The sequence below is a fragment of the Pelecanus crispus genome, chromosome 5, assembly GCF_030463565.1.
Source record: "Pelecanus crispus isolate bPelCri1 chromosome 5, bPelCri1.pri, whole genome shotgun sequence".
In the NCBI taxonomy this organism is placed as follows: domain Eukaryota; kingdom Metazoa; phylum Chordata; class Aves; order Pelecaniformes; family Pelecanidae; genus Pelecanus; species Pelecanus crispus.
In genome coordinates, this window is record NC_134647.1 from 76,686,395 (window position 1) to 76,698,525 (window position 12,131).

Sequence of the window (12,131 nt, forward strand, 5' to 3'; positions counted from 1 at the left end):
GGGCCCTTCCGCCACTCGCTGTACAGCCACCGCCACCACGGCCCAGCCGCACCCCCTCGGCGCCCCGAGCACGACGGCGCTGGGCTCAAGAGGCCTGCCTGCTGCCAAAGCCGGCCCCGACCCCGGCCCCGCCGCCCGCCCCCCTCAGGGCCGCCGGCGGGGCGCACGCGCGGCGCCAGGCCCGCCCTTCCGGCCGAGCGGCTCCTGCGCAGGCGCAGCGCGTCCTCTGCCGGCGGGCGGGGGCAGAGGTCAAGGGTGAGGGGTCAGCTCCCGCCCGGCGGCAGCAGTGGCATGGCAGGCGGCGGCGGCGGCCCGGTGGGCCCAGCGGCCGAGGATGGGGGGCCGCCGGCCCCGGAGCGGGTTCTCTTCCCGCCGACCTTCAGCGTGTCCGAGATCAAGAACAAGCAGCGGCGGCACTTCATGTTCCTGCGCTGGAAGCAGCAGCGGAGGAAGGTGGGGGAGGGCCCGGCCGGCGGCCGTGCCGGCGGGCGGGGAGGGAGGGAGGCCCCGGCGGGTCTGGCTAACGGGTCGCTCTCCCTCTCCCCCCTAGGAGAAGCTGGCCGCCAGGAAGAAGCGGAGAAAGGAGCGAGAAGCCCTCGGAGACAAAGTAAGGGCTCCTGCCGCGGCCAGGCCGTCCCCGCCGCAGGGCGGAGGTGCCCCGCCGGCAGCGGGGGCTCGCCTGGGGATGGTTCAGCTGAGCCTTGCCCGCGGGGTTCGGCGTTTCCTGAGCGACCCGCTTGCTCTACAGCGTTCAGTGAAGTGGAGCGGCGATCTCGGTGCTCGCTGGCCGCGGTGGCCTTCGGAGGCGCTGGGTCGGCTGGGGGAAGTATCGAACTTAAGCGTTCAAAAAACGGGTGGATGTGGCACTTGGGGACATGGTTTAGTCTAGTCTACCCTTGATTGGTTTAGAGTAGACTTGGTAGTGTAGGTTAATGGTTGGACTGGATGATCTTAAAGGTCTTTTCCAACCTAAACGATTCTATGATTCTATGAACGGTTGGGCCCGGAAACCTCGTTGGTACTGTGCGAAATGATGCTGTAATTGGGCAGGGTGAGTTTTAAGCTAGTAATGGCATAAAGGCAGGCCCTTCCTTAAAAGTCTGCTCTGCCCGATGTACTTGCTATGGCATGGTGTTGATGTTATTAGGAATTATACTCTAATAAGTAATTTCTGTAGAAACTAAAACAATCAGGTCTGACCAAACCCTGCCCAGACCAGTTGTCTGCTTGTTTCCAAGCCTAGCCGCAAACAAGGGCTTTGCTTCTCAGCCCGAACTACTTCAAAAGCATATCAACAGTTGACAACAGTCAGTCGTGAGTTCCTGTCTTATTATAATCTCACAAGAGTAGTGTAAATAAACAGGGTAAACGCTGTAGGCTATTAGTTGTTAAATTGTAGATGTCAAGGCAACACATTTTATGTGTTGCTGTTGAAAGTAGACCTTTTTTCTTCCCCGGAACAGAGGTGGATAGAAAGTTCCTCTCTTTTGTTTTCTTTTGGAACCCCATTTCTTAATTAGACTGAAATTAAGCAGTGTCACTGTTCTAGCAATGCTTCTCCTCCATGTGATGCTGTCTGGTGGCCCAATACCCGTGCATGTTTTCAAGGCAATGTTGTAACTTCTTTTTAAAAGCTGGCATAAAATAAACAATACTTCTAATTCTGTGTAGTAACATAACAATATTGCGGTAGTAGTTTTTTGCAATACACTTAAAAATTACATGAATGTGTTATGTTAATAAACTTATTTATTTTAGGCACCTCCAAAACCTGTACCAAAGACTATTGAAAATCAGAGAGTGTATGATGAAACAACTGTAGATCCCAATGATGAAGAGGTAACTGCTTGATTTCTGCATATGCTATTAAGTTAACCATTTTATTCTCCAAGAAGGGACATAAAATGAATTGATGAAACTTAACATTCACCACTCTCCTGCTAAAGTGTTGATGAATTACCTTTTATATGTGATGGGCTCACTAAGAGGTGATGTCATTCTTTCATTATGTGCATTAGATAATTGCCTTTTGCATTACTGTTATTGATAGTGAAGCCTGCCACTGTTCGTCACTAGATTCTTAAAAATGTAAAAACCACATGCCTTGCAGTGATTAATTATAGATCCTGCAAATTGAAATTTTTCCTACTAAATTCAATTTCATCAGAATTTAGATCAGATTGAACAATTGTTCTTCAGTTATTTCATATACGGTGAATTAACAAGATTTCTGTTCTTCCAGGTTGCTTTTGATGAAGCAACTGATGAATTTGCACCATACTTCAACAGACAGACAGTTCCCAAGATTCTTATTACAACATCAGACAGACCTCGCGGGGTACGTATGAGTTCTGAGCAATCAACTGGTTCTAAGATAGCAAAGTTTTCATACCATGATTGGTAAATTAAAGCTGAAAATAATAGCTTTCACACCCATTTTCTTCTGCTGTTTTATTTAGTGACTATCAATAACCTTATGTATATATGTAATCTGCTAGTTTCTCTAGCACTGTTTGTTTCCTTCATAACAAAAAGTAACCTCATGCATATGTTCTTGTATGCAAGAGATGTGCATTACCTAATTGGGGAGGTTACGGAGATTTGTGAAAACCATAAAAGAAGCGGTTTTAAACTCTTTGAGGTGTACTTTTTCCTGGTTTTATCTGGAAACTCAGCCATTAATACCTGAAGTAATAGTTATATTGTATTTGGAAATGTTATGAATGTAAACCAATGTCCGTAATAAATAAATAATTTGGAGGTTATGCTTTTGGCATTTCCCTGTTTTTCTATGATTGAGGGAGGGGAAAAAAAAATCTTTTTTAAAAGAAAAAAAGTCGTCCCTGGTGTGCTGCAGTCTTTACTGCAAATAAATTTTTTTTTCCACTGACTTACTGAAGTAATTTAATAGCCATCTCCAAATGTTTATAGAGATACTGGAAGTAATACATCATCAGGGAGGGCAGTTGGAACGAGCAACCCCCCATTCCCCTGATACTTGAATTTGGCACCGTATTTACCACGTTGCAATTCAACTCCCCTGTTTTGCAGAGAACAGTGAGATTCTGTGAACAACTATCTACTGTTATACCCAACTCACACGTCTACTATCGAAGAGGGCTGGCTTTGAAAAGAATTATTCCACAGTGTATTGCAAGGGACTTCACGGATTTAATTGTCATTAATGAAGATCGCAAAATACCAAGTATCCTTTTGTGTATTTATTAAAATAGGTATCCTAGCTCTAGGCCTATTAGGAAAAGAAAACAATTCTGTAGTGTGCATCAAGGTCTACTTTATTCTGGATTTTTTTCTCTTCACTGCGCAGCTTATAGTGTAACTACAGAGTTAAAAAATTGCTGTGCCAACTTGAATATCTGATGGCTAATGGAACTTGGAATTATTAAAGAAAGTATGTTGGCTTTTTTTTTTTTTTTTTTTTTTTTTTTTTTTTTTTTTTTAAGCTTGTAATGCATGGATAAACATTGTTATTATTTCAGTAAACTTAACAGTTTGATTAATTAACAACTTTTTCTCACCAGGAAGTTCCATTTAGTTTTGCTGACTAGATAAAACATTACTAAGCGAGAAAGCAATAGAAGATAACTCTGGTTAGCTATTGAAACAAAATTTAATGGACATAACTTCAGAACACTAGTTAACTAGGTTATGAATGTGTGTTCGAAAATATAGTGAAACCTTGTAAATCAGGCACAGATTATGGATATAATATTCTAATGTAGTAACTATATTTCACAGAAAATTTTCCTCTGTAAACTGCATGTTAAATTTTACCAGCCTTTTTTTTTAACTCTGTGAACAGATGGTCTTGTTTTAAGTCATCTGCCTGATGGTCCAACTGCTCATTTCAGAATGAGTAGTGTCCGTTTGCGTAAAGAAATAAAGGTGAGATTCCAACAAAATTTAAAAAATGGGTTGTCTTGTTTAATGATAAATATGCTCAGTCTACTTGAACTGTCAAAACTGGTTGCACTTTTGTACAATCCAGCTGATCTTGTAAAGGTGTTTTTTTCATAAGTTAACAGGAGGCCAAGGACTAGTATATTCTACTTCCATAAGCAGCATATTTTCATTTTTATAGTTATCTGCTGAATTTCTTTAACTGTCTGCCAAATGTTTTTATAGTCATGCCAATAAATAGCAGCTGGTAACCTACATCAATAGGGAATACCCAATGTATAGTATACACAAAATAGCGTCCATAAAAATCAGCAGTATAAAAGATTTCAACAGATGTAGTTCCTAGTCTTGAATAAAACCTAGTTTTTCTTACAGCCCTGACACCTCTTCTGTACTATGTATTGCTTACTTAGCCTAAATAATTGGCAGTAAAATGTTTTGGGTGTTTGTTTTTTTTTTAAATAAGTAATTTTTAAACTTCATCTGTTCTTACTAAAGAAGAATCCCATGTACTCTCAGTCTGATATACTCTTAGTTGGCATTAGTACAGAGAGAACACTCCTGTGACAGGTGGACTGCATTATTTGCTGGGAGTGGAAATTGGTGCAGGAGAGAGGGACTTGGAAAATTAATTATTTGTGCTTTTTCATTCAATTTATATCATTGAACCAAAGATCATTATGTTACCAGCTGCTCCTTTACTTCTATATGAACTTCAGTTGTGTTAGAAAAAATGATTGGGGCATGTTATCAGCCCTGTTACAAGAAGTTGGCCCTGGTTGTCTTCCCCCTGTTTTATTTCAGACTCTTCTTTGCTAATATATTAAAATCCTTTTGCATTCCGTCTATTCTTTGCATTCTTATCTATTGCTTTCATTGCAGCGAAAAGGGAAAGAGCCCACAGAACACGTACCTGAAGTAATCCTGAATAATTTTACAACGCGACTGGGCCACTCTATAGGTCGCATGTTTGCTTCTCTCTTCCCACATGATCCTCAGTTCATTGGAAGACAAGTAGCTACATTTCACAACCAGCGAGACTACATCTTTTTCAGATTCCACAGGTGAGGTTTTCCGCAAAACTCAAAAGTGAGAGATAATGTTCTTGTAACTTATTTCCTAATTTTCATTTTTTTTCTTACCCAAGATACATCTTCAAGAGTGAAAAGAAAGTAGGAATTCAAGAACTTGGGCCACGTTTTACATTAAAGCTGCGGTCTCTTCAAAAAGGAACCTTTGATTCCAAATTTGGAGAATATGAATGGATTCACAAGGTATGTCTAAGTAGTGATAATAGTCCTGCTTGGGAAGGGAGACTAAATCTGACATGAAATGTAACCACAAATCCTAGCCTCAAAAAGCAGTATAAACGCAGTTCTCAATACGGAAGTGTTTAACTGAAATATTTAGAGGTATTATTTTGAGAAATATGCAAAGTAGAAGCATTCTGCTATGTTGCAAGTCAAAAATAGCAAGGATGATGAATATCAATATACCATGATTACTTATTTGCAGAATCTAGTTTCTTTAACATATACAGATATAAGCAAATGTGAAAAATGCTCCCCTGGTATAAGCTATTATTAGAAGCCTAGTAAGCTTGACTAGAGCTATTTTTGTGCAAGGTGAGTGCAAGAATCATAATGTAAAAATGATTAAGCTATTCACATAGATGTCACTTCTTAATAGGGAATGGAAAGTAACACTGACCTCTGCACATCTTCAAGTGAAAGAGAAGTATTACTCTAGCCAATGATAAATTACTTTTCCAGTCATTTTTACCATGGAATTGCAGTTGATTGGCAAAACTTAAAGGGAGTACCCAAGCTATACCGGAGGGAGAATTCTAATGCTCCTGGTGTAGTCCATGAAATGGGTAATCTTGTTTGTTTTAAAGGCACTTAGTCTACTGTCAGTACACAGAGAACTGCTACATGTTCTTTAGTTCTATATCACTCATCTCCAATCCTTCTTCCTTGTTAGTCTTGAAAAGCTGACTGTAAAGACTCAACTAAACTGTAACTGTGACACATTTCACTGCCCACCCTACTGACTCCTAAGCTGGAGTGCTCACCCCTTTTTTTATCCTGTTGCATCAATTTCCTGGTTAATAATTTTTCTTTTAAATTTCAGCGCCGAGAAATGGACACAAGTAGAAGAAAATTTCACTTATAAGGGACAGCCATCTGCCAATTGCTGGTGACCAGAAATGCAACAACTGCTTTGAACTATGGATTATCTCAGACTCCTAACTAATGATAATGAACAGTATCTGTCTGCAGACAGACAAACTGCAAACATTAAAACTTTATACAGGAGCAGATCAAGTAGGATGCATCTTTCTTCCTGTGTTTGTAGCTAAAGCCAACATGACAAGGACAGTGACTCTTTTTCCAGTTTAGCAGGGAAAACGATGGCAATGTAAGAGCAGCCTATAATTTAGCTATCACTAAAGATTTGCCATGACCGCTGCTGTGCTGTAGAGATAAATTACACTTTGCAACATCAAAGACAGTAAATATTTTGGTTAAAGATATTCTCAAAATAAAGTATTTCTAGTTACACACCTTTTTTCTGTTAAGCAGCTAAACCCAGACATCTTGCACTAATCGGGTAAGGGATAAATATTTTAAACCTCTTTCTAACTTACAGTATGCTCTTCCCTGACAGGATTGTGATAGTTTTCCAAAAATGGTCGTCTATCTAGAGAACACTGAGAAGGCTGTATGCAATCTAGGAAGTCTGTGGTATTTTATTTCATTAACATCTTGCATAAAATAGCCATATTGCTGAAGTTACAAAAACAATATGCTTGACTCCTGCAGGTATCTCTTCTGTACATGTCATATTTAGAAGCAGTATATACCCAAAGTAGTTGATATTCTTATATATAAAAAGAAATAAACACCGATGGGAAAGAATTTGTAAGGCCAGCTTACAGGAAGTACATGAAGCTCGCTCGTCTAAAAATGCTGCCCAGCTGAACAAGTGAGGTCTCCGAGTAGGGTTTTTCCCATTAAAATCTTAAAAATGCTTCTTTAGCCCCATAGCTATACTGAGTTGGTATTACCTGCAGAATAAACTACTGTTCTTAAGTTTGTGCATTCACTGGCAGCTAAAAAGCTAAGTTTTCTTTGAATTACTTTCTTTTCGTATGCAGCTGTAAGAAGGGCTTTTTCATATCTACCGAAAGAGTAAGGTGGCTCATACAGTAAGTCATCTCCTAGGGTAGAATTACTCTTTAAGATAAAGAATAATTAAGTTACTCTTTGCCTTTGTTTAATATCTATGATATGGGACAGCTGTACAGTTGAATTATAAGCTAACAGCCAAAAAAATTTTTTCTCTTCTATTTCTGTTATGCTTCTAAGTATAGTACTGATGAAGCCTTGTTCTGTAGGGCTATCAACCCCAGGCAAACTTGCAGCAGCACGGAGTATGTAAAGACAGACTCCTGTATATGCTCTTCAGCTGTGGCAGAGTGATGCAGTAACTGGTGAAGCGTCAACATATCCAGAAGTTAATCAACTTCTTACAGTAATTTCAAGACTAGACTAAGTCAAGACACTTTTATTTTTTTGCTTGGCATATAAAACTGATTCCCTTATGAAACAGAAATATTGTAACTAGCATACAGTTCATTTGGAGAGGTAGATGGTAAGAGGTTTGACGACAGTAGCAATTTTACAGTTAGATTTGGCACGTTAAAGCTAAGCGTTTGTACAGACTTCAAACCAGGCCACTCCTTGAGGCACTCTGGCCATACACACATCAGCAGCTAAGAAAAGATGCTAAAAGATCTGAAAAACAAAAACGAAATGTAGTTAGAAAATTATCAATGCTAAATGAAACAACTCTTGTGTGTAACAACATATACAAGCATGCTATGGACAGCTATTTAGGAAAAAAAAAAAATCCTCTTTTTCCACAGCTATTTTATAAAACTATTAGTTTATAAAATAAACTTTTAAAACCATGAAGCTATCCCCAAGGATACAAGAAGACAATCAAAGCTGTTACAAAAGAACTGAAGCGTAGTGTCTTCTGGAAGCTAAACTTTTAAGTGGAAGGACAGAAAAAGTTGTTCCAAGTCACTTGGGAACCAGGCATCTACTTTGCCTTTGAAAAGCAGGGGGAGTCTGTGTAACTAACAAATTACACTTCCTCTTTACTCCACAGAGGTGGTGCTGACTGTGCAAACATGAACTCTGTTGGTTCATCGTGAAAACACCAGGATTACAACTAAGAAATTGCCTGTTTTGAGGAAGTACTTGCAAGAGATATAATGAAGGAAAGAAATTTTCCATATAGGTAGTGTAACTAAAACTGCTGTTGTAATGATTTTTGCCTGTACCATCAGCAGAAATAAGTGCTCCGTTCCAAAATCAGAAAGGGGGACGATGAGGTCTGTCAATGAGAAAAATATTAAGCCTTTTATGCCCTGTGTATGCACACGTGTGTGTGTGTGTGTGTGTCAGACAGAGGAAACATTATTTCCTGACACCCACGCCCAGGAATTACCAGACCTTGGCAAAGCTCAGTGGGCAACTGTACGTGTCACTGATTAAAGTACAGTTTATTTGGCTTTTTATAGGTTATCAGTCTACAATGCTTACGGATGATCTGATTTCTTCCTTGAATTACTGCTTAAAGCTGAAGCTACAGTAGTGTGCACACAAGTCAGTGTCCAAGAATAGTATCTTTTAAAATGAGAATAGTTGATAAAATTCACAGTAGAAATAACTTTAAAACCTACAAGAACTCTAAAGCACACTTCAGTTACATTGCTGTAATTCATTGCTCAAAACAATGGGGGAAAGCGGTTTTGTTTGTTAAATAGTTAAGTGTCAACCTCTATACTGTTAGCACTCTGGTCTTTGCTAGCATGAACCACCTTGCTTAGACACAAACTTTCTGGAAGCTTTCTACAGTCTGCTTGAGAGGAGAACAATTTTAACGAACAATTTTAACAACTCTGACTGGACTGCGGTCACGCTTCTATAAAGCTGCCTAAATAACACAAATCTAGCACACTACAACTCTTTGGGTGATGCAAGTCAGCTACAAAACCAGAATTCTTCAAGACCGGCTATGAGATTTTGAAGGACTGTGAACTATGGTTAACCGTGTATCAGGTGCTTTGAAGAAATGTATCACCCCCAACAGATCCAAGTCAAGGGGCAACAGGGAAGAGGGACACCGTAAAATTATCATGCATTTATCATGGCCAAAATATCAATTATTGTGACTCTCAGAGTCTTGGTGAGACTACTGTGGATCTAAAACTTGCCTTTCTAAATAGGTTAGTCTAAAATCTAATCAGGATTTTCAAGGAATGCCAGATTAGTAGTCTTCACAGTGATAGCAGTAGTGCTAATGAACCTCTAAAAGTTTTGGAATGAAAATCTGAATGAGAATTCAACTGTTTATAGTTATTTAAACTGCTACCCACATCGTAGCTTACTTGAGTGGAGTATGGGCCTTGATACAATTCTTGGACTACATACTTTTTTCTTTTGGCTTAGAGGTGTGTCCTATAGGGGCCAGTGCTCTTGGAGACTACCACTAACCCTATCTTTAGAAGCGTTCTTTAAAAGCTTAAGAACCAAAGTCTGCTTTATCTGCCACGATCAGGCTTCACCATGTATGCCATCAGGCGAGTAATCTTATGTGAGAAAAGGGAAATAATACCCTTACACAGAAGGAAGATACAGCAGAATTCCTGTACAGCCAGGTTAGTCCAAATAGCTGGCCCCACTACTGCTTTGCTGCAGCAACAGAAACTGGTGGAAGCTCTGCGACAGCTAAATGCCACTCATAATACTTATGAACAGCGGGTGTCCAGTGCAGAGAGCTACGACCAGAATAGGGGAGGAGGGGCCCAAAATGGGGATCTAGACCAACACCAGCTGCAGAAGTCAGATGTCTCTTCTGAATACTTTTAATACAGGCAGTCTCATTTAAAGCCAGCTATTTTTAATGACAGAACAGTTTATGAATCTTAATTCAAGAACTTACCACTGAAAGATACCGAAGTAGTTCACGTAATTACAAAAATGAACAAACTTTCTGGGGTCTGAATGGATTTGTACTTGATGATACTCCTGTCAGTAGGGGATCATGTTGTGCATTCTGCAGGCAGAACTGCTTCAAGTCTGCTGCGGCCTGAGAAACCTGGTCACAATAAAAGCTGGCATTAGGATTCACTGAACGCTCTTTACTGAGGATGTAATGACATCAAAAAGTATAAAGAATACTGCCAAATGATTTCTGCGATACCGCTTACGTAGATTTTTATACAACAGTTTCATAATTTTTCTGGTTTCTTAAAGACAAGAAGTTGCACAATATCAGAGTAAGAATTAATTTGAAAAATTTTCATGTTAAACGTCTAAGCCTGAAGGGTGAAAGAGAAGCAACATCCTGGAGAGGGCTTTGTTAAATATATGAAGACCCTTGTTCTAGCATAAATCGTTTGAAAATACAGCCTATAGCTTAAGATGCTCTACTCGACTGAACTGGCATTTTATCTTCCCTTTGGAAAGCCATCCTTATCATGGATAGTGTATGGGTTTTTTGGTAGGCCGTACCTACCCAAAAAAACAACAGTGAAAAAATTCTTTGTCTTGCTTTTCTTTGCTGCAACTCTGAACTCATAAAAAAGAGCAACCAAAGTTTCAGAAAGCAGCATCTGCCCTGTTTGCAGTTTGCCCGGAATGCCTCCGATTTTGACCCCGAAAAGGCCCAGGATACACGCACCCGGTACGCCTTGCAGCGAGGTCTCCATTTTATCGTGCCGGGGCCCGGCCAGCCGAGGCAGCCCGTGCTAACCCCCGCCTCAGGCTGCCCTCCTCACCAGAATTCGATGGAAGCAGCCGCTCCCCAGAACAAGGAAATGAAAGGGGAGAGCGGGGCGCCTCCAGCCCCGCCGGGGAGCGCTTCGGCCGGCGAGCGGCCCCCGGGGGTCCCCGAGCGGCTGCGGGCAGCGAGAGGGCAGCGGCCGGGCCCCGCTCCGCGCCCCGGCGAGGCGGGGGCAGCGGGAAGGGAGGCAGCCAGGCAGCCGCCCCGGGGGGAGGCTCGGCCGGGGGGGCCCGACGGAGCGGCGGGGCTGCAGCCTGCGGGCGGGGCGCCGCCGCCGAGGAGGGTCGGCGCGGCGGGGCAGGACGGAGCTGGCTGCGCTGCGCTGCGCTGCCCTGCCCGCCCCGGCCCGGCCGGCTCCGGGGAGCGCCGCGGGGCGCGGCCGCCGGGGCGGTGTAATGGCGGCGCGTCCGCCCCGTCCCGTCCCGGCTCCGCTTCTCACCTTCACGCGAGTCACGCTGGCCTCCAGGCGCAGCTGCTGCACCACCTTCTTCATGGCCGCCACGTTGGAGGAGCCCGACATGGTGGGAGCGGCGGCGGGCACGGCAGGCGGCGGCACACCCAGCCCCAACTTCCCGGCGCGTCCCAAACTCTCCGCACCGGCGGCGCCTGCGCAACCGCCGCCGCGCCCAGAGACGGGGCCGGGGCCGGGGCCGGGGCCGCCGCGGGAGGCGCTGCGGGGCCGCGGGCGGGGGCGGCCCCGGCACCGAGGGGCGGGCGGGAGCCCTGGGGTCGGCGGCAGCCCCGGGGCGGGCGGGAGCTCGCTCTCCGGGCTGGTCGCCGGTGCTTGCGGTTCGTGGCTGTTCGCCTGCGAGCTCCGTGTGCCCGGGAAGCGGCGAACCGCCTGGAAAATGATCCGAGGGCTGGAGCCCCTCTGCTGCGGGGCCAGGCGGGGGGAGCTGGGGGTGCTCAGCCTGGAGAGGAGGGGGCTGCGGGGAGGCCTGAGTGCGGCCTGGCAGTGCTGAGAGGGGCCTGCAGGGAGGGTGGGGGCAAGCTTTTTAGCAAGGCCTGTTGTGACAGGACAAGGAGTAATGGATTTAAACTAAAGAAGAACAGGTTTAGACTGGGTGTAAGGCAGAAATTTTTCACACTGAGGGTGGTGAGGCACTGGCACAGGTTGCCCAGAGAGGCGGTGGAGGCCCCATCCCTGGAAACATCCCAGGCCAGGCTGGACGGGGCTCTGAGCACCCTGGGCTGGTTAGAGCTGTCCCTGCTCACTGCAGGGGCTGGGCTGGGTGGGCTCTAAAGGTCCCTTCCAACCCAAAGCATTCTGTGATTCTATGAAACACAGGAATAAGAATCCCCCCCACACACACCCCCACCATTTATCTATAAAGTGGATTAAAAGAGAT

General features: G+C 43.8%; 2 protein-coding genes across 2 annotated transcripts; one reads left to right on the forward strand and one right to left on the reverse strand.

Annotated features, from left to right (window-relative positions):
- The first annotated feature begins 291 nt into the window (after positions 1-291).
- On the forward strand, positions 292-6,485 carry RPF1 (ribosome production factor 1 homolog). The gene is made up of 9 exons (XM_075710530.1): positions 292-453; positions 551-607; positions 1,759-1,839; positions 2,243-2,338; positions 3,052-3,205; positions 3,824-3,906; positions 4,804-4,985; positions 5,069-5,195; positions 6,055-6,485. The coding sequence occupies exons 1-9, from the start codon at positions 292-294 to the stop codon at positions 6,094-6,096; spliced, it is 984 nt and encodes a 327-aa protein (XP_075566645.1). The 3' UTR covers positions 6,097-6,485.
- Positions 6,486-7,476: 991 nt separating this feature from the next.
- On the reverse strand, positions 7,477-11,328 carry GNG5 (G protein subunit gamma 5). The gene is made up of 3 exons (XM_075710531.1): positions 11,222-11,328; positions 9,940-10,095; positions 7,477-7,721 (listed from the first exon to the last, which is right to left on the reverse strand). Exons 1-2 carry the CDS (start codon positions 11,300-11,302, stop codon positions 9,970-9,972), a joined length of 207 nt encoding a protein of 68 aa, XP_075566646.1. The 5' UTR covers positions 11,303-11,328; the 3' UTR covers positions 7,477-7,721; positions 9,940-9,969.
- Between the last annotated feature and the right edge of the window lie 803 nt (positions 11,329-12,131).